This window comes from Anopheles bellator, chromosome 1 (assembly GCF_943735745.2).
Source record: "Anopheles bellator chromosome 1, idAnoBellAS_SP24_06.2, whole genome shotgun sequence".
Classification (NCBI taxonomy): domain Eukaryota; kingdom Metazoa; phylum Arthropoda; class Insecta; order Diptera; family Culicidae; genus Anopheles; species Anopheles bellator.
In genome coordinates, this window is record NC_071285.1 from 32,162,702 (window position 1) to 32,185,583 (window position 22,882).

At 37.1% G+C, this 22,882-nt stretch overlaps 2 protein-coding genes across 4 annotated transcripts; one reads left to right on the plus strand and one right to left on the minus strand.

The window, feature by feature from the left end:
- Positions 1-483: 483 nt before the first annotated feature.
- On the plus strand, positions 484-3,014 carry LOC131206252 (G2/mitotic-specific cyclin-B2). The gene is made up of 6 exons (XM_058198733.1): positions 484-663; positions 877-1,395; positions 1,460-1,660; positions 1,738-1,854; positions 1,920-2,246; positions 2,327-3,014. The coding sequence occupies exons 1-6, from the start codon at positions 637-639 to the stop codon at positions 2,636-2,638; spliced, it is 1,503 nt and encodes a 500-aa protein (XP_058054716.1). The 5' UTR covers positions 484-636; the 3' UTR covers positions 2,639-3,014.
- On the minus strand, positions 2,720-21,944 carry LOC131206253 (heterogeneous nuclear ribonucleoprotein K). 3 transcript variants are annotated; one of them, XM_058198736.1, is made up of 10 exons: positions 21,822-21,944; positions 16,925-17,123; positions 16,159-16,215; positions 13,881-13,924; positions 12,352-12,424; positions 11,022-11,120; positions 7,046-7,527; positions 6,764-6,977; positions 6,527-6,696; positions 2,720-5,169 (listed from the first exon to the last, which is right to left on the minus strand). In XM_058198736.1, exons 2-10 carry the CDS (start codon positions 17,114-17,116, stop codon positions 5,121-5,123), a joined length of 1,380 nt encoding a protein of 459 aa, XP_058054719.1. In that variant the 5' UTR covers positions 17,117-17,123; positions 21,822-21,944; the 3' UTR covers positions 2,720-5,120. The 3 variants fall into 3 exon arrangements, with proteins under 3 accessions (XP_058054719.1, XP_058054717.1, XP_058054718.1); XM_058198734.1 differs by having other exon boundaries at positions 6,764-6,983; XM_058198735.1 differs by lacking the exon at positions 21,822-21,944 and adding an exon at positions 18,025-18,152 and having other exon boundaries at positions 6,764-6,983.
- Positions 21,945-22,882: the final 938 nt, after the last annotated feature.

Sequence of the window (22,882 nt, forward strand, 5' to 3'; positions counted from 1 at the left end):
GGTGATCTTTAATTATAGAAGCGTTAGAACAAAAAAAAAACAATATCAGCATACCAATTTTTAAGCATAACAATTTTTAACGCATTCCCAATCCTCTTTAAACATGTTGTAACACATATTTCTTATAAATCTATTGTTTTCGATAGAGCTTGATCATCGAAGACATTGCACCGCAATTAAACGGATATTTTGATGGACAACAATATTCCTTTTGTTCCATACCGCTCCATGCCTTTCCATCCCTGCTAGTTTTCAAGACGTCTCTATTTCGTATAAGAGAACCCAACTATGCCTATATTTTAACGACTTATTTTAAATAAAACAAGTTGTCTAGGAAGGGATAATATATGTCGACAAAGCCGTCGCTCAAATGACAGTCGACATGAAAAACGCATTGAAAACGCGTAGCTCAAACGCAGCACATTCATCTAAGTAGCTCACTATCGACAGAGAGGCCTCATTCTCAAAGCGCATACGATTTCCAACGGTCAAGTTGCGTTATTGCCGTTTTTTCTTACCTGCTCTCCGTTGGCGTGTGTGGCGGTACCGCTTTCAGATTTCGATTCTTTATAACCTTCGTAATTGTGAACGTGAATTGGTGTGTTAGAAACAAAAAGCGATAATCGATCATTAGCAATGTCCCGTATAATAAGAATTGACGAGGTAAGTGGAGTAATGTAATTAGGAAAAATGCACCCTGAGATAAGATGACGCCATCTATGCTTTAAAGTCCATCGCCAGCTGATTTGCACAGCCAGCTGCAAATGTGATGGACGTCGCAACCATTTTGAATAGAAATTTTCTTCGCTGTGTTTTATTTAAGAATTCATGATTTTATATTGGCTTATATTTTTCCCTTCTAAAATGTTTATCAAGAACCATGGGGCAGGAAATGTGAGTGAAGGAATAAAAAAAGTTGCCGCCGCTACGAGACGTCCAGTGCTAGGGGAACTGGGCAACAAAGTCATCCGGAATGCTTCTCATGAGATAAAAGTTGCTGAAAAGGAAACTACCACATTGAAGGTTACGAATTTGGGGCTCAAAAATGTAAAAGCGCGTGTCGACACACGCTGGCGTAAGGAAGAAATCTCGGCAGTCGCCGGCAGTACAATCCCTAAGAAACATCCGACAAAGTCCGACTCTCTTAAAGCTGCCAAAGGTAACGAGGCGCTAAAAGTATCGGAGGAAAATCAATCTCAAAGGGCTGTGAAAGTGCATGTTCAGTTGAACAACGGAAACGAGCTAAAACGAGTTGGTCCTAAAAGAGAAGAAAGTCAGCTATCCTTGCGACAGTTGACGAAAATTAATCAAAAAACTACTACTGCGGATAAAAAATGCTCTGGAAACGGTGCCGCTTCCTCGCTGAACGAAATTGAAGCATCTCTCAAGACAAAGGTATAAAAACGCTCAGCTGAAGGCCTTTTTTACAGTACAAATTCAATGCAAAATAAATTTCTAGCATGCCTCGACTCAGCACCTAGACAGATTGGACACACATTCGCAGCAATTGTTAGAAACTATCGAAAACATAGACGAGAACGATGCATGGAATCCGATGCTTGTATCCGAGTATGCCAGCGATATCTACCGCTACCTCAATAAACTGGAAAGCTCGTCCTGTTATATGCTGCAAGAAAACTTTTTAGAAGGTCAAGCAGAGGTATGTACGTTTTGTTTGGGTTTTGGTTTGTTCTATACTGATATTGTTCTTTTTCTGCAACGCTTCTGTAATTAAAGATCACCCACAAAATGCGTATCATTTTGATAGACTGGATCAATGAAGTGCATAACCAGTTTAAGTTGGACATCGATACCTATCATATGACCGTTTCGCTCATCGATCGTTACCTGCAGGTACCTTGTTTCTATTATCGTATCGTCAACATTATTATGAATGGTGTACGATTCTTTTATTGCAGAAAGTTAAAAATATTCCTAAGAAAAAATTACAACTAGTAGGGGTAACAGCTATGTTCATTGCATCAAAGTACGAAGAACTGTTTCCGCCAGAGATCCAGGATTTTGTATTCATAACCGATGACACATACCAAAAGTATCAGATTCTTGAAATGGAAAAGGAAATGTTGAAGGTACTTGAGTTTCAAATGGGGAAGCCGCTGCCAACACACTTCCTGCGTCGCTTTTCAAAGGCTGCCAAAGCATCCGACTTAAACCATGTGTTGGCAAAGTATTTATTGGAGCTTGCCAGCGTTGACTACAGTACTGCGCACTACAAACCATCAGAGGTTAGAAATGGCATATATTTTTGTGTTATTAAACTATATCTTGTGTTATTAAATTATAAACATGTTTCATCATTCCGCAGATAGCCGCAGCAGCCCTGTATGTATCCCTTTTTCTATTTCCTCTAAACTGCTCAAATGGTACAAAGAAGGACATTACCACGAGGATTTGGAGTAAAACGCTCGAGCATTATACACAGTATAGTGTTCAAGACTTGGTTCCGATCGTTCAGCGATTAGCCAAGGTGGTGAAAACTGTACCGGAAATGGCGAAGAAAAAGGTTAAAGCTCCATGGCTGAAGTATTCCTCCGCAAAGCTGCAGGGCATTTCGACCCACCACAAACTAGGCGGACTAGAGATAGACGCATTAACAGAAGGAAAGCTTCGCTTCTAGGGCAGAAGCGATGCAACATGATTTTAAATATGCACCCATTAGCTTTTACTAGACTGGATGATGGAATATGGTCGACTTCTATCACCATGCTGTTTCAGTGTTTTAGATCTATAAAAACGCCACACATTCTTTTTACGCGAGTGACAACTATTAGTAGAATGTTATTTTTTATTTTTTTTGTTTGAAGAAATGGAATGTGTGATGGCAGTAACAAAAGGCTTCAAATCTTTTATAAGTGAACACGAGGAGGTGAATCAAATTGCTTTATACTTTTTTATTCGCTTCACTCAAGATAGGGCATCGAAAAGAATCTTCAATATATTCCAGGAATGATCAAATAGAAATATTTAGGCAAATAAATCTGTAACATGTACACAATTCATACTTTGGTTTCTTTTTTAGTAGCTACAAAGTTATACCTAATTATGGGTGGGCATTGTTTTTTATTTAAAGATGTAAACAAGGTCTACATCACATACAGTGAATAAGACTAAGTACTTGCCTTGTGGTCTATTTTCAAAAATTAAAATGGAGTTCTCATGCCTCCACGACGATCTGTTTTGTTGATTAAATGACAATCAATGCATTCTTTTTAAATTTTATTGTATGCCACACAATTACTTACGTGTGGGTAAGATCCGATTTGGTATAGATTTTTTTTAGAAACGACTATCCTTGTACTCTGCACATCGATGAAAACAAAAATTATTTTTGGTTTTTATCATTTTCCAACAAATTGCCATCTTTCCATAGCCTACCAGCATCGTCTTCCTCTTATCAGTATAATTTAATTATGAATTTATTCTCTGGCGATCCAATCGAAAATGTGGTCATATGGCGGAATTCTTCGCCATTACTACCTCTAAGCCTCACAAACAAATCAGTAAACGTATATCTTCAATACAAAATCATTGTATTGTTGACGAGTTCAATTGGCAAAACAGCAATAATAATGCGTAGAACATCCTTTCATTTTTCGTTTTTAATTTTCGATATTTTCTTGCTACAAATTGCTCTCCTTAATAATGTGTAATGTATCTTGTATTGCTGTTATTGTTTGCGCGTTTGCGTCATCGATGAGGAGAGGATGTATAGGTTGATAGGCTCTGGAGGTGTGTCAAAATAATTTATAACTCTGTAGGTACGTGAAAGAAAGACATTTTAATAGTTTATTTAATTTCCTGTATTTCACTTTTGCCAAAATTGGTAGATGGAGATTATATGACTATCATTCATTGCAGGAAGTTGTCTAAACTAATGAAATGCAAGAACCTTCCATATCTTTGACTATATCATTCACTGATTAAACGTTGAATAAGGCTAAAACGAATATGTCAACAAAATGAATATGACAGTGAGTTCAGTTCTGTAAAATTAGTTATGATACGAGCTTTGCGTTTTAGCTATTACATTTTTCATGACACTCTTAATGGGTTTCACAAGGGGAAATGCCACAGCAAACAAAAATACACTTCTGTTTTCACTGGTTACTAAAACAGTAGGAATATATATGGCCCTGCTAGTTATTAGTAAAATCAGTTGCACACCACCGCGCCGCATCTTCTCGAAGCTGCAATTTTTGTTCAAAACATATAACAAACAAAACCTTAACGCCAATGTCCACTCGGTATGCTGTTATTGGGCAGAGCTCCATTTTTCAACTTTGAGTTGTTACTGACAGTCATGCAGTAATGTTCTTTATGATTTTTTTACCGAACACAGTAGTTGAGATTAGGAATCTCCCGGTCTTCGTTTGGGCAAGAAGATACAGCAGTGCTAGTGGGCAACTGATTTTTATTACATATGGGAAATACAGGAACACAAAAAGGAATAAGCAATGGTAGGAAACATGCTTTTTCAAACTTCTGCTATCTTTCAGCAATTGATTCTTATCAAACGTGAAAGAATGTGAATGTTGTAGTGTGAAAAATTAAAAAGGCTCATAAATTCTTCGAACCAAGACATGAAGACTTGTTACAATCAACAGAATTAAGAAATGCCTTTTGATTCAGCATTCATACGTTTTTTCATTTTGTGTGTTACGAAGTATATTGAGCTGGGTTTACAATATGTGACAGAAATAAGTTGTATGTTTTGACTATTCGATCAGTATTGGACGGTAAAAACTAACTCTAGCCATAAACATTGTTGATTGATTGATTTCAGGTCTTTCTAGTAACAAAGGAATTCACTGGTCCGACAAATGCACCGTTTGCTCATAATTCCAATTAAGAAATATTATAATTAGCCATCGAAGTTTGCTCAATTTTCTTGAAACAATTTTGTATTAAAGAAATTATCATTCAAATGCTACCAACTGTATTTAGTTGAATTTCGGTTCCATTATTTTCCTTTTCAAACTGCTCCAGCAACTAGGACAGGTGTTTTGCGGTCATCGGTCACCATCAGGAGATGCGAATAATGTGTGTAGTTTATATCTTCCCGTTCATTCTCCCCACTTCATACAACCCGTTCGTTTGAATTAGTTGCGGTTGAAGCCAGATCCTGTTCCACTAAGATTTTCACGAACGCTAGAGCAGAAAAAGATTTGAAAAAAATCATTAGTGAAACAAACGCGGAGCGAGCTACTTTGGTAAGTTAGCGCATCATGATACTATGGATTTACCATATATAAATAACTGTACAAAAATGCTGTTTTGTAAGATTCTTGCGAAAAATGAATGCAATTTAATTATTTTTACGGAACATTATCTAATATTGATTATAACTTTAAAAAATAAACCATGGTGTAAAATGCATCAAGTAGTATAACGTCAATAATTTATATGTCCATGTAGATGCATACATGGAACTGTTTCATTCTTCCAACATTGCTCATAATTCAAATATTCATTGGAAATTTCTTCATATGTGGCTAGAACCACTGAGCGGTCTGGGCCTGCATTATAGAATCCTTCCACCGCACGCGGTCGATCGCCTTCGTCCACCACGTATTGATTCCAGCCGCTCTAACGTCCCTGTCGACGCATTTCGACCATCTCGAGCGGGGCCTACCCTCTCTATCTCTCTGGACGGCTTAAGGAGATTTTGCGGGAAAGTACAATAAAACTAGTTAACCGTGTCCGAAGTTCACGCTCTATAGTTATTACAAGCTTTCATTTTGTTAAATCTAATTGACTCGAAGATCTCCAACATTCATGGTGTATAATGAAAAGATACAATATAAATTACTAACAATGTAGTTTTCAGCTAGAGTAGTGAAACATCCTCTTATTTTATAAATGTAGTATAGGCTAAATAGCTTCTTATTGTGAAACACGATGCAAGTGGTCAAAACCTAATTGAAATGATTTTAAGATGAAGTTAACTATACTGAACTATTTTTAACAGTAATCAAAAAAAGTCTCAATAATGTTTCGATAATATTTGCAAAAAGCGCTTAAACGCAGTTTGCAGGCATTTAGTTTGTAAAAAGCCGAGCTGAATGTCATAGAAAAATGCCCACAAAAAAGGTTAAAAATACCCAAACAGCCAAAATCAGTGGCATCAAATTAAAGTATAACTAACATAGTAAAGGTACTAAAAAGGTGGTCGGCATGTCGTGATTACAAGTACTGAAGGTTTAAAATGTTTTGTAGCAAGCAGCGATCTTTGTAGTAAGACAAGAGATTTATTGTTAGTATCTAAAATCAAACAACAAAATCACTAGTCTTCCATACAACAATCGCTTTCGCCTTCGTCTTGTTTGTAGTTAACAAGTTTAAGATTTGAATTATCTAATTAAATCAAAAACATTGCCATGAAAGAAAAAAGCAGCAAAAGCAAAAAGGTTCTCTTCTGTAACTCAAAAAGTTCTCAGGGTTTCTTCCATTTAATTTCATTCTCCTTAGCTCAATAATATTTAATTAATTACAGTATTATAACTACCTTTGCTGAAGCATGTACTGAGCAGCCTGAATTTCTTTTGGAGTGCCAGTAATGGTGATGATGCGATCATTCGATCCGGGCAATGCTTCATCTATTTGGATGAAAGCGTTCGATTCATTTCGAATGCGACGTATTCTGCCACCTCCTTTGCCAATGATAGCCCCGGCTAACTGTAACACAAAATCGACAAGTAACATTAAAACAATGATGCTTCTACGGATTTTTGTGATCACTTACATCTTTCGGAATCGTCACCTGCGTAGATGTTTTGTTATCCATCGCGCCATTATTGCCGGCGCCAAAGTTGGGTAAATTTCCGTTACCCAAATTGCCTCCTGCGCCGCCAAGATTAAGGCTTCCCAGACTTCCCAACCCGATACCAGTGCTATTTCCAAAGTTGCCTCCCATGTTGCCGCCATTGATAGGATTAGCCCACGGATTGATGTAGTCTCTGTCTCTGCCAGGAAACAATAGTCAATAAGTAATGAAACCAAGCTCGGTCACAAAACTAATCGTCACCTCATGCCACCCGCCGCACCGCCACCGCCACCGCCAGTAACGCCTCCACCGACAACTGCACCAACCGCACCACGGTTCGTTCGATCGTTTCCTCGTTCGTAACCTCCACCGCCACCACCACCGCGACTGGAGCGTCCTCGATCATCAAATCGTTCTCCTCGCCGATCGTATCCACTTCCAGTAGCACCACCGCTGCCATTACCACGACTACCAGCTCCGTTACGGAAAACACCTGCGCCACTACTTCCGCCGGCGCCGCCGCCACCACCAACGCCATAGCCACCGTATTCGTCAGCGTACATGTCGTCATAGTTGTGCGGGTCATAGTTATGGACCGGGCCTTTGATCGGTGTGCCCTTGACCAGCTTAATAATCTCATTAAGCGTCTTCAAACATTGCTCTTCACTGCCTATCACTTGCGCTATGCGATCTGTGCTTTGAGGCGGAATGTTGGAGAAAATTTTTAACCGGCATCCAATTTCCTGCAAAATATGACAATGATGCAATTATTGATTAGAAAAGAAAATTAATTTCAGTCGTTACTTTAAGGCAGTGGTCTCGAACACGCGGCTCGCGATACTGTTTTGTGCGGCCCTCGACCACGTCCGCGGAGTATATAATTACGTTACACCAGTCAGGATAGTCAGCAATAAATCACAAGAAAATGTTCTTGTCGGTTCAGCTGCCGGTTCGGTTCACATGCTAATATGAGTTTGAGACCACTGCTTTAAGGCAATTTAATTGAATTCGTTCAAATATGGATTACAAAAACTATTCGTTGGATAAATCTCACTGATTCTAGTTAAGACGAATCGAGAATGGTGTAGGAAAAATATGATTTACCATAGGTTACAAAAATGTCTACTTTGCGTTCTTCTTGTATCCTTGTGTACCTAAACACAACAGTGAATTTTAACACGCAAGGCGTAAAGAAACCCAAAATACTATAGAGAGGAAGAACACAGCCGTTGTAACTTGAAAAATGGTGTTCACATTTTCGTGTGGTCAAAAGCGCAGATGGGCGCATAGATATGCCCATAATCCCTTTGCAGCAGTTACAATCGTTGGCACTGCTGCGCTTCATTATATTTCTGCTGTTACTTTTATAGTTCCTTTCCCCTTTACGTATCTGCTCCTTCACCAAACTACACCCATACATCCAAGCCATTAAGAAACAGAAAGACGAAAACTTCACAGATGTACGAAAGAGAAACGCAAAGAGAACTAATGAAGCATACAATTCTTAACGGACAGACCATCAGCTGCCACGAACCCCTGTTCGGCCAATCCGAAGATATTTCGCCAAGGTAAGTACAATGAATGAAATGAAGAGAGGATGCAAGGCCTTCGGTGTAACAATTATCTACCAATTTAAAAAATAACGAGAAGAGAAGCGTTGCCATCTGCACTTGGTTGTTAACATCTGATATTCGAAACGCACAAATGCATTCAAGCACTTATCCGAATCTTGGAGCTGCCGCCACAAGCTTACGCTACTATGCGCTTACTCATCGGCGTCACTTTCGTCTATGCTTGATTGATAGGCTGCAGCATTAGCATTAGCAAGACTGTTATTTTACATTGGCCAAGTTCTTAGGTCCTTGCAACACTTCACAAAAATGAATATACGTAGGGAATTCACAAACTGCCATCCATCCGCAGAACATAGCATGCCATGCAGCATGACGCAGCAGATGTACAGCCGGTAGAAAACATCAGGCAGGAAGAAAAAAACATCCCCAGGGGCTGTTTCTGGACAGCTGCATACTCATTGCGTTTGCTTCTCGATGAGAACGAAAACTTTTTGGGAATTTGGTAGCATCGCTAAGAAAAAGGGTGGAGAATAGCGATTTGAAAAACGGGTTTTGTGGACGTGTTTACTTAAGAATTTACAAAATTATTAAACATATAAATCCTGCTATGTAACGAAGAATCAAATCAAATTGGACTTTTCTCGTTCTAGTCAGTAGAAAACAAATACTAGCAAGTAAGAACCAACTATGTAGACCACGGAAAAGTAAAAAAAAGATTATTAATGTTTCTGCTTACCAGTTAGGAACAATCCCATGATCTAAATCCATTTTCATAATGTTTTTGTGCACTTTTTGAGATCGTATTTTTAGAAAATATTCGGTTCGAACAACATTCGACATCAAAATAGTGTAATGGAGTATTTCTTTGTTCGAAATTGGCCCTGAACATCGACAACAAAGACAAGCACCATCAACTTGCAGCGAGGATCACAAGGCTAACTAACCAAAACACTAGTTTACTTGTACCTCACTGACGGATATTGACATGCAAAAAAACAAGCAATCTTTACTATTCTGGCTGGCTAACTGATGTTACTGAAAGAAGCTAGTTAGAACATTTTCAGCATTTTCCTTGGAGGTACATATCCAATGGACTCTTAAAAGTGACAATATTTGTCGTTATCACTCAATGCGCGCTTGGTAGAAATGACGCCACACATTTTGATGAAATTGCTTTCTTTAGGAGGAGCGTTCCGTATATGTCGCACACACTATATATAACTTAAAGAAAACTTTTTTCGTTTTTTGATCGTTTCAAGTTTAGCCAAAATGATGATTGACCGTGTTCGGTTGTTGTTGCTGCTGGATGCTAACTGACATCATGAAGACAAATATTCACCATCAGAAAGCTGTTGCGCATGTCTCAAAGTTCTGCTTTTGAGTACTCATTCTTTCTCTGGCTTTTTCTCTTTCCTCAGCAATCTCTCCTTTCAGCGTTCCAACTCTCTCTCTCTATCTCTTTCGCTGTTTCTCTCCCTGTCGCTCAGTTCTACAATAATGGTTTTTTCCTCTCAAACATTTTTCTCCTTGTCTATCTTTTTCCAACTCACTTTCTATCGAAACCACACATTCAAACTATGCAAGGTTTGCTTCAATATGCAATACTCTTCCCTTTCGAAGTCACACACTATAATCTGTCCTTCTCTCTTTTCTCTTTGTTCATTCATTTTACCCTTCGTTGCTCTGGTTGTCGGTTCCTTCAATATCATCCTTCACATATGGTGTTTCACCGTTTCTCTCCTACTTGGTTAACCATTTTCTTGTGCCAAATTTCACGCATACAGAAAAGCATATAGGACATCATGCATTTCAAAAACCTTTACTGACGAAGGACAACGATACACATTGCATCTTCTGCCTTTTCTTATTATCGTTCTCTTTATAATTGTCCCATTTCTTGTTGTCCGTATTGTCTACAATTTCATCGCGGCAGACCATCTCAATATCAAACCAGCTGGAGCAGATGGCGATGGAAAGTTTAGTTGAATTATGCTAATACATATTTCTTTGGAAGTCAATAAAGATCACAAGCAGCCACCACCTGCCCTTCGCATGTATCGCCAAGAAAACACAAAAACTAGTTTAAGGTCCAGCCCCTTCGAGGAATGTTTACAACTAATTCTATTTTTAGAATTAGAAGCAACCCAACCATTAATTATGACAGAGATCTTTACAATTATAATCTCAAAGGAACAGCAGCACTTTTACATACATGTTGCGTTTGTATTAAATTCTCCCCTATTATTTGCTGGTATGTTGGGGGATAGGTCAGTTCAACATCCGCGATTACTTGATATACGAGACGGTAGCAGTCTGCATCTAGTTGCTTTATGCTTGCCCTATACGTATCCACCACAAATCATCCACGCCACTTAAAGGGAATTGTATGTTGGACAACCTACCTTAATAACGATTTTATGTTCAGAGTAACACGCCAACCAACCATCCACTTATTTCTGGCGCCATAAGAACTCAGACGCAGTCATTTAAATCAAACGACATGCCGTTCAACTGTTATTATCCTTGACTTTTATCAACCAATACTGAACTATAGTAATCTTTGTTTTTATAGGCTCTATGGGACTGAGACCTTAGTTACAGACAAATTCTTTAGATAAATTAAATAGAATGTTAATCTTGTTTCACCTACGTTGGATACTTACATCTTTAATTTCTTTAATTTTGCTGCCTCCGCGACCGATGACACATCCAGCTAAACTCAAGTGAATTAAAATCCTCAGCTCGTATTCATTGTCGCCCGCCTATTAGAGAATATGAAATTAATATTCATAGCCTGTTACTTTTTACAGATTTGGCAGAGTTTTCGTAAGAATATCATTCAATTGCAATTGGTTTGTTTTAAAATTTCGACATGTTAAGATGGATGTGTATACCGACGTTAATTTACTAATGACACATCGATACGTAACATTGTGTTTTTATGATACAATGTTAAAATCGCAAGGAACAAGAAATTTACACGTCGACTTGCCTGTTCCTTTAAGGAAACATGGAATGGTTAAAATGAAACCCAGAAACATGTTTCGTTAAAACTGACTTATACTTCTTATAAAATAGAATGCAGTTTCGTTCGTCCACAGTTCATGGGCGTTTCTTCGCTGCACCAACTAATCGATTTTAATGCGAAAACCATTAGCTTGAACTACCCATTTTTGCAAGATTTGACAACATACATGAACATACCACGCTTGAATGTATGACCTTTATTATTTTATGCTGTTGATTGCTAATCATTACCATGCCACTAGCTAGGTGACAGCACTAGGTGTGCTTCTTCCAACCAAGCAAACCCCGAGTGGTTCAAATGATGGACAAAATTACATTACAATCGGCATCTTACATGGCACGCAATGTTGGAATTGTCAACAATTTTAACGTAACAAAAAGAATGTTCAGTAGTCAAATATTATAGGCTTCAATAACAGCAGAGAAACAAATACTAAAGATGTTGAACTGAGGAATAGTGAGGAATCCCTTGAAATAGTGAGGAATCCTCTGTGAAGTGATGTACTTATACTTATTTCAATTTTCAACTGCATCAATATTACGCCCTACAATGTGAATATCATAACTAGCAAATATTTAACACAATCCAATTATTTACAATAACATAATTATTTGTACAATCAAAGAAAGAAGTAATTGTTAATTAGAAGATTCTAAAAATTCAAAAACAACTGCAATTCAAGTCATATAATGATGTACAATGGAAGTTTTTCAATTATTTGGTTAATTTAATGTATTCTTTGTCTCTGAGGAGTATGTATATCAAAGAAATTAGCTGAGCGGTATATCTAAACAGTATTTTAAACATGTTATCATTATTTAAAGAATTACTCGTGCTACGTAGCTTTCTTTCGTTTGATTGCAACGTCACTTAAACTTCAAATCAACATTAAAAAACATTAAACTCTTGATTATAATACACTTTGACCATAAGAAAAAAATTACAAACAACTTAAAAGTACTTACTCTATCCAGGTGTTTCATTACATCTTTCACTACTTTCGTGACTGTTTCCATATCGGCAGCAATAGTAAGCACACTGGAAATAAAAATATGAAGTAAAATTATTTGAATGAATTTCATATTTCTTCAGTGTTTCTAGTGTATAGATAGATAGTCGTAGAGTCACAGAAGTATTGTGAACCGCTAATTTTGGCGTACATTACTAATCCCATTATCGCAAACTAAAGATTGTGACAAAACTAGATTTGTCAACGAGCATTCATCCTGACAGTAATTAACCTTTATAATCTATATTCAATAGAACTGAACAAGATTATCGATTTTTGTTTTCGAACAACAGGACAAAGTTGGAAAGCAATTTTTAATGTTTCTGTATTGTGTGACAACTCAGCATAAAATTGCAATATTGTAGAAGCACTTCAAACACTGCAATTGATAATTTGCATAACATATTAAGTTCTTATCATAAACAAGAGTATAAATGTTACGTGTTTACGTCTGTAAAATAACGTGTTGCATATTAAGCTTATACATTAATAATATTTGCTACATTCATAGATAGTTGTTTCGGGGAAATACCTGTCGCAAGAGGATAAGTTTGCACACAATGATTGGGAGACTTTTAAGTTTATGGTTATATTCAATATAGCTAAAACTGTCGACGATGGCATAATGTAATTGAAATTAAATGCCGGTAACAACCATAGTAAGTTCACAAACAAGATAAACGAAATTCGTTAAAACATTGATTACCGAGGGAAAAAATATATGAAACGGGCACACATAATTGAAAGGTACCAATAAGGTTTAGACTCGAGTGGAGTAAGGTTTCGGTTGTCATTTTGTCTATATTAAAAATATTTTTTCCAAGGAAGGGAAACAACATCCTTATGATCTTCGACTTGGGACAGATTATACGACGTATGGACTATGAACTACATAAATGATTCGAATAGTTTCAACACGAGACCTAGAGTGCATCAAGTATTGCAAAATAACTGCAAGAATGGCATAACTTTTCACAAACTAAAGACATGATTAGAAATAGCAATATTTTTCTATTGCAAACAGCAAGAACGTATATGTATTTTTTACCGTGGTTTTAATTGGACATCTTGCATGTCAGAATTTAAACATGCTTTCATTAGTTATTTCTTTTATGCAAAAAAAGAATAACAACCATACATTAATTGCATGGCAAAATATGAGTCTCAGAAATATTTTGGTTCCTAATAATGCCAATATCAACCAATGTTTAATCAAGTTTAAATAATCTTCTCCTTAATCTTCTAAAAGTGATCTTCTTTATACAACGTGGCAATTATCGAAACGAAAATCCATAGAGCATTCGAAACGAGAATTGGATAGAAGATTTAATCAGATTCTTAAAAAGGATATGTGTAGATAGATGGAAGGGCTAGTTGCGTATTATGACAAAATGTTGCTCATATACGGATAAGTCATAGTATTTTGCTATTGAAATTTGATAGGACAATATAAAAAAGAGAAAAATAATAGAAAGAGTTGTTTACCGTTCGGGGCCAGTACAGTCGCCTATATTCACTTGGGCTTGATACTGCTCATAGGGGGGTTGATGTGCGCGCGCAAATGACACAGTCGATAATGGTAGTTTTTGGTGACACAGGCATAAACACACGACACGGAGACACGAGTTGCAGTAGTTGATTATATGTTCGGTATTGTTTGGAATTAATTCGTTTGATTTGTTTGGTGGTTGGTTTTGGATTAAACCAGGCAACGATGAGAGATTGAACGCGTTACGCATTTTCGTATCGAAAGATACACGATGAAATTCGCACATAAAACCAAAATCAGAAACAAAAAAAAAGAGAAAGAGAGAGAGAGAGAGAGAGAGAGAGAGAGAGAGAGAATAGAGAAAAGAGATACAGTACAAATTTGATAAATTTCCAGAAGAGGTGATCCAAGTTGGTCGGGCACAGGCGGGTAGTCGGGCGGGCGGGCGGGCGAGCGAGCGAGCACGTGAGCGGTTGGACGGGCGGGCGGGCGAGCGGGTGGTCGGTTGGTCAGTACATAGTCAGCCGAGCGAGTGACCATTTTGCGACAGAGTGTAGATAAGTGGCATAGATAGTTGATAATGGTATTGTGATTGTTATCAACAACACAGGTGTGCCACTCATGCCACAGGCGATGAAACATTAGTCATGGCAAAAACAGAATACATGTAGAGATTATTCGGTTCCATTTTGGTTCGATTTCAATGGCCATTGATACAGGATCATGTTAAGAGATCGCAGATGTACACGGTTGAATCCAAGTTACAAGCGCGTGTATCCGGTTGTTCACAGCCATTGATTTGATTTCAATTCGATTTGGGAGATTCGTGCAATCGTGGATTTGTTGGTCGATGTGTTCCCACAGGATTTTGTGCATTCCGGGAAGCGATCAGGCGAACGAATAGGCCGGGTGAATAGGCGTTAGTGTGTGCGAGCAGATGTTGAATCCAGGGAAAATCCGGGGAATTGTGTTTGTTTATTGTTTATCGATCATGATCACAACACGCGGGAATCGTGTTTTTGATATAAGAAGTAGACGGAGACGGTCATCGATAGCGGCAGCATGTAATGGCATCAAATTGGTAGACGGAGACACCCAGACCCCCAAGGCAGGTGAAGGTGCCAGGTTGAATACCCAGGTCAGGTTCAGGAACACGAGGCATTTTTGATAGAGATGATACGATTTTTTAGTAGTAGTAGTATTGGTGGTGGTTGTAGTGATAGTGGTGTTGATGATGCGGACAAACGTTGTTGAATCCAAAGATGTGTTTGCAGCACCAACCAACCAATGCACCATATGATCGTGTAGAAGGCAATACAAACGTTGTCCACAATTTTCGGTTTTGTTTGATTTTGGCCAGACCAACGTTCAGTCAAGAAGCCGGATATACGTGGCACAGGTGTTGGTTTTTATATTGTGTATATTGTGTACAGCATAGATGCATGGTTTGTAGCGACAAGACCCCGCAGCAAGCCCGGGACGACATCAGGATGAACATTACGCGAGATCATATTCATTGGGCACGTTCATAATCATTGAGTCAATGTAGTTAGCAGGGCCAGTGGTAGTAGCAATAGATGAGGGCGATTGGTCAATTTGTAAAGATATTTGTCAAAATGACACATCAACAGTTCAACGCACCCGATAAGGAATGGAGGAAGGGAAAAGAAGAAAAAATATATTAAGATAAAATTCAACAGGACGCACACCATTCATTTCAGTATTAACAATGTATACAAAGAAAATCAAACCGTAAACAGAGTAGAAGTTGGTTGACATAAAAAGAGACGAATAATTAGAAAAAACATTCGAAAGTACCAAACCATAGTGATGAAAACATTATGTTGGTTCTTTCTTCCGCAGCGATAATACGATGTAATATAAAAGTAGAATCGATCTTTTTAACAAAGGGTAGAGCTTTGCGCTAGATTTTACTGCTGAAATCGTTACGAATACTTATATTTACCATAGCAATAAAAAGAAATAGATTATAAATTGCTATCTCATAAGAATATCTATAGCTCGCAAAAGTGTGATTTATAATGCACATAAATTATCCATCGGGATCTTACTTAAATATCACAATTACAATTAAAAAATAATAAGTCGAAAAATAAACGTTTTCATAAGGAGATTGTTAGTTATTCAGTGAAATTATTTTATATGGATAAACTATAAAATAATAATTAAATGTAGCATCGTTGCAAGAATTAATAGTTACGTTTTCGATTATATATATTGTAGATATTATACGCGTGTAATATAATAGCATACCTCTGTGCGGAGTTTTTGAATGTTATGTCCACCTTTTCCTATGATAGCTCCAGCCATCTTTCAGCAATAACAACGTATACCGAAAATGCAGTGATGTGGAAAACCATGCAAGAAAAGAAAAAAATCAGTTACTGTTACTAGACATCTGTTGCTTTGTATGTGTTGCATTAAAAGTTCAGAGATCGGTTAAAAGTATCAACATATCTGGCATAATCATTACAGGGGAAAGTGAGCAAAGCAACTGATGCAATTAAGTCGATTACTGCTCAACATTCCTAACATGTCAAAACGGTTTTAAAAAATCGAAGCAACTCAAAACTTCGACACTTTTTTATAAAATCGTAAGTGACTTTAACTCACGTCTACGTTGCCGATCAAGTAGAATTTTTCAAATCCTGAAGAAAAAGTAAACGAAGAAGCGGGGAAAACCAGCATGTTGCGTTAAACACAACACAAATAAAGCTGTTGTTCACGAAATACTAAATACTCGAATGAAAAAGGATGTATGACTACTTTTAACTAGCCATTAGAATTAGGACAAATTAGCCCAATGCTATGTAACACAAGGGAATGATTGCACATTCGAATTGTGAGACATATTGTGCCAAAAACACGACAGATACTAGGTTCGTATAGGGATTTTTATTTTTATTTGAAGTGACCGAACAACTCATAGTTATTACATAAAATTTATGAAACAAGCAACTCCACTGAAATAGGGCAACAAATCCAAAACAATCCCATATTCGATAATTAAGCTGCTTACCTTACTGGGAATCAAGAGTCGAACTTCTTGATCCTCTGAACGCATCCGTTTTACTGATGATTTACTAGAGTCGGACGAGTCTTCAGCTTGAGCATTATTTTTCACGCTTTGTTCATCGTTCGATCCTTCTAGATCTGCAGATATTTGTTCTTCGTTTGCTCCATCGCTAGCTTCTTCATTTCCGCGCTTCATTTCTTGGCTGAAACATACAAGAAAACATACTAAGTAAGCGATTTGTGATAATGTTTCTTCTTATCCTGCATCAACCACCGAGCGGTCTAAGCCAGCACACGAGACAATGGTAATCTCTGATGTTTTCTGTAACAATGTGTTTTTACGGGCAGGGAAACTGGCCTTGCGTCATCTTCCCTGTCACGGGAATCGAACCTATGACCACAATACTACGTGATAACGACGAGTGTTACCGTCTACTCTAGGAACGGAGCGTTTTAATACTGTTTTCTACAATTCAATAGCATGGTGAGAACAGTTGTACAACAAAACCATTTACCCCTAACCTTGCCAGAAACACACGGAATTTATAAAATAATTTGTTTTTGATTTGCAAAGGCACAACAATGTATCCAACATGCAGGTGCGTTCCAATTGTTCATTAAATATACTCACTGGTATATCTTCAAAGTGACATCAACACATTTTAATTTTTGTTGAGAATGTTGATTTTTTTCAATAACTTTTCAATATCTACTTCGGTAAATAATGCAATACCCACGAGTTGCTGAGTAATATAATCGAATCTTTATGCTAATATAAAAACGGTGGTGTTCAATAAGTTTTTCTTTCTATAAGCACACCTGTACATTTGTTGTCAGTGCGTTTCATTAGATCTTCATCGAATTTTGTTTTATGTTCTATTTTGTTGTTCATTCAAGAAAAGTAAGTAACGTAAAATACTAAATGAAGTTCAATATTTCTCATTTAATTTTTGCATGTATTTTAGATTTTGTACGACAAGTCAACATAAACAAACAAACATTTCGGAAAAAGGCAACAGTTTGTTAAGGATCCGAATGGACGATGAACTCTATCAAAACATACTTCTGATAATTAAATATATGTAATACCACATAATGTCGAACCTCCAATAACCAACTAATGATGAAAACACAAATCACCGAACAGTAACTTTTCTTCCACAACTTCAAACGTAGAACAAAAATTTTATGGTACTGAAGAATTTGGATCGCACTTATGGAATCAAGCTAAGTTCGAACTATTAACATGCACCGGAAATACATGACTGACCACAATGCTGAACATTGGACTTATATTTATTGATAAAAATTTTGTGTAACTGGACTCGTGGCGAAGCACAACTTTTTTTGTTATGTGGAGGGGAAGTCCATTATTCATTTACTAGAACCACACTACCAATCGAAGGGGTATATTTACTAGGACTGTGCAGTGTCACTACTGGTACACGTAAGTAACGTTATATCCGCATTGTATCCTCCCTCTTCTCCCTCTGTACGTGGGTAATGGGCGATGAAGAGATGAGCAATGAAGAGCGAAGACAATGAAGATACATAGCAGGACATTACTATACATTGCCGAAGTCCATGATTATACATGCCACAAAACTATTACCACATATAATTGACCAAGAAAGAAAGAGCTTGGACGTACTGCTAGGCAAATGAAGGTATTATTCTTATTTCCAACTATACTATAGCAATAGAGATTTTTAAACGAGAACCCATTTCAGAAATGTATCTTTAGTTTAAATTAAAGAATATAATTTAAATACTAATTTGTAAATTTTGTTCATTTTAACGATATTTATATTGTGTCGAATAATTTACGCAGCCACTAGCCCAATGAAGTGGTTCTCTACTCCCCTTTACCGGTCAAACTTGAACCAACGAAAATAGAAAAAAAAACTATATATCAAATCAATTATCAGTCACAATTCGCAACTAATTTTCATACAATCCAGATGGCGCTGTAACAATGGGAATGTCGGTACAGTTTCTTGCAAGATCTTAGAGATCTTGCAGATCTTGGTTACGTCTCGTGGAGAGGACGGAGCTGAGATTTATTTCATGCTTACGTTTTGAACGAAATGCAAAAGTAAGGTTCTAAATATACAATTCTGTCGATTATGTAAATAAACTATTGCTTCATTTTATTTTAGTCTCTTTGAGTCTGGTTTCTTCAGAACTATTGAGAGTTCCTTCGCAGGAAATGCAGCCAACTAACCAATGTACATATTTTGAACCGTTATTTGTAAGAAAATTAAAAAATAAGAGCTTTGTATCACAAAAGTATAACATAAATCAACTTATACTATAATCAACTTATACATAAATCAACTAACTTATACACTCGGATTCCAAGATGCATTTTATTATGTAGTGCAGCCAAACACAACTACGAAAATTGTCTATTCTGTCAAGAAAGGAGAAAACAGTCCCAAGAAATAACATGAATGGATGTTAAATCTTTTTAAATTAATGGTCTGTTCACCATCTGTTTGTATAATAAACACATGAGTTACAATACCAGCTATTTATTCACTTATTGAGAGCGAATCGATCGCTCTTAAAGCGGTGTTCGACTATCGTGTGTTTTAGGCATCGTATTGCATATTGTCTTAAATGATTTATCAAAACGATTTTTAGTGATGGAGATATTGGGGTGAATGTTCCCAATTCTGAGACTTTCTCCCACAGGAAAATTACTACATCAGCCACTGTATAGTTAAAATACAAAAAGAGAATTTACTCACCCTAGTAACAATGTTAATACAAAAAAGCCTACTTTCCAGATTGTCTATTATGTATGTAATACCAATATTGATGAACCAACACAAGCCGCCAAGTTGTCGTTTTCTAACAGGTTTCCTATCTTTGACCCTCTAATGTTTGACATTTCTCCTCTTGTGCCAAAACAAATCGGTTGCTATGGTGCAATTTTTTCTCGAATGTTTCCTTCTTCGTTCATTGCAACCGATCTATCTAGTAACTGCAACGTTCGCCTGCCGATGTGATCTGTACATATGGGTTATTATCTTTATGTTTCCTGTTATAGACGTATTGCTCTACTTTACGGTTTCGACCATCAAACCACCCGCACTCACCACTCACGCTATGTAACGGTCAAATTAAACTACTACACGTTTATCATGCGTTCCCAGCCGATTGATAGTCGCTAATGGAATGGTAGTACAAAGTTGTGTATGTGTGTTTTCAAACAAATTATAAAACCTATCGAATAGTCAGTGTTCAAGTCAAAGTACTGTTTGTGTAACCATTTTAATGCCCGAGATGAAAGGTTTTTTAAAATAAATCCAGAACACGAATTATATAACACTCGCGTTTCCACTTCTATTACTTTATAGAGCAATTCCTTATCGAAAACTACTTAACAAAAATCAGCCTAGAACTTCTCAAAATCATAAATTAACAGAAAACTATTTAACTTCGGTACAGGGGAGAATTTCACGGGCGTGGACATTTGATATCTGGATGGTTTCATCATTAGAACCTTCCACCTTATGGAGTTCTGTTATTGCTTGGTATTTGGCCGATGAAATCACGTATGATTATCAGCTTTGACCCGCCTCTATTTCTGTTTTAATTGTTAACTGCTGACATTGGTGCTCTTTTTCTTCGGGCACTGATCATCTCTCAATTCTCATGTCAGAGTTGAATGTGCATGCTCATCAATTTCCTTTATAATTGAAATAAATTGAATATAATAATATTTAATTTCATTTCATAAATTCTTTGGTTGTTTTAAGCCTGTAACTGTGCATCGCCGGTATTTGAGATTGATGTCTCCAAAAACTGCCAAACATTTACCTCCTTTCTTTCCACGTTATTGGGTTACGATTCTCTATTCTTCATTTGCTCTGTTATTTGCTCCTTTTTACTTCCTAGTTTAAAGACATTTTTATATATATAGGATGAAGCCTGAACCTTGTGACCCGTTGACTTAATAATTGAAATAAATTGAATAATATAATAATATATGATATTTAATTTCGTTTTATAAATGTTGTTGTTGTTATAATAATGCTGAATAATAAGTTTTTAATGTTAGTTCATTTTAGGTGTTGAAACAAACCGTACAACATAAAATATCCATAATGAAACAACATGGTAACCGTATGTTTTTAAATAGAAAACTAAGACTGATGATTTTGATTTTTACTTCACATTGTAATCTTGGTATCGCTTCGCACAACAACAATGAAACATAATGCATGTTTGAATCATTAAGTCTACAACTTCGTTAAGGATCTTCGAGCATCAATTTGGACGCCAATTTGGATTGAGAATAAACTGATCAAAAATAGGATTATATAACGCTTAGTAAATTTGGAAAATGAAACAAGAGAAAAATTTAGCAAACACGTTACAGCGATCTAATCACCTTTCAAATCAAACCAAATATCTTTTAATTGCTTAGCGTGTGGGTCCCCCGGCTTGCGAAAACATGTCTAGCGCATTGAGCCTTTCTCACACTAACACATTTTCTTCCATTTTACTTTTGCAACTTGAAAGCCGCCTCTTCCTGTAATGCCTAGTCAGAACTTTCACCGCACGGCCAGGCTCCGAATTGTTCCAAGCATCAGGATATTGCATAACTCCTACAACTCGAACCACAAGGGTTTGACCTCGAACATTTAAGTTCGCGTAAGTTGGGTCACATACCATACTCCAGGATGAAAGAAACCAGTTCTTAATGACCTTCAAGGAATCAGTTTCCTTCGATAATGCCGCCACACATGCCGCCATAGTTCTTAATTTACCCGCTGGTTGTTTTTACGCACTGTCATGTTGCACGAGGGTTTCCAAATTAATTTGTGATACAATCAACGATTAATATGTATGAAACCGTGTATGTGCTCCAACTAGAGAAGCCTGCTTACCCTTAAGATAATCAATATCTGCTTCAACACTATTCTTTCTGAATGTAATTTTCACTGAAAAACTACTGCAAAGCTTGGCGTGGCTTGGTAACACAATGAACAAACTACTTTCATGAAAATGGCACAATGGCACACTAAGCGTAGTCACCACCACATCCGCTATGCGGCTATGTCTATATCGAACGAAAATTCGAAAATCGAAGATGTTAGAGCGAGAGAGTCTGTGTGCTGCTAAAAGCGCGGTGAGACGATGAATGGCAAGGTATTTACAAGCATAGGTGTACAATTTACAATCGGACGTTTAAAAGCCTCCACACACCGCCGACGTTGATTCCGTTACGACGCGTCACTTTTTCGGACCCTTCACACCGATTGCGAACGGGGGCGAAAGGCAGGTAAAAGGGTAAATTTAATTTGTTATGTCAAATAGTTTACGCTTCGTGTAGCAGCAAAAATATAAAAACGAAATGTCAAACGTGTTTACGTTCGTGTTTTTGGTCCGAGAAAATAGAAATGGAAGAGAAATAAGTAGATTCATGAATATTTTTACTGTTTTTCTCGATTTTGTTGCTGTACCAGCATATAAGAACTTATATTATAATCTGTTTGTAAACAAAGCGTTTGCTAACAGTGTTTACGGTTGGATTCACGGTCGGCGTTTTGGCCGAGGCGTTTTGCAAACGTTTTGGCCGAGGCGTAAACAGTTTGGCATTACAAATTAATTTTATTCTTCGTGTGGCCTCTCAGATACAAGACAAACGTGAATTTGCCTTTCCGTAACGTGTCAAAATTTCCGGTAAAAATTTCAGCTTACGGTGTGTCGAGAGCTTTATACTTTTTATTCTACGTACTTTTTTAACATCAACAAGTGAATTGATTAGTTTAATTTTGTGATGACCTGATTACAAGACATTTCGTTTCGTATAATATGCCAAACATTCTATTTACTTCATACTTACCACAATAAACCACAATTTGTTTTGTTTATTCTTTCTAGATAATTTTTCAACGACGAATTCGCCATTTACACGAGAGAACATGTGGCAACCGTGATCCCCACG

Coding starts and splice junctions, on each gene's coding strand:
- LOC131206252 (XM_058198733.1), top strand. CDS start 637: ATGTCCCGTATAATAAGAATTGACGAG. Junction 664..876: donor GTATAATAAGAATTGACGAG/GTAAGTGGAGTA, acceptor ATGTTTATCAAG/AACCATGGGGCAGGAAATGT. Junction 1,855..1,919: donor TCATCGATCGTTACCTGCAG/GTACCTTGTTTC, acceptor CTTTTATTGCAG/AAAGTTAAAAATATTCCTAA.
- LOC131206253 (XM_058198734.1), bottom strand. CDS start 17,116: ATGAAGCGCGGAAATGAAGAAGCTAGCGATGGAGCAAACGAAGAACAA. Junction 16,216..16,924: donor GACTCTTGATTCCCAGTAAG/GTAAGCAGCTTA, acceptor TATTGCTGAAAG/ATGGCTGGAGCTATCATAGG. Junction 6,984..7,045: donor GGTGCGGCGGGTGGCATGAG/GTGACGATTAGT, acceptor GTTTCCTGGCAG/AGACAGAGACTACATCAATC.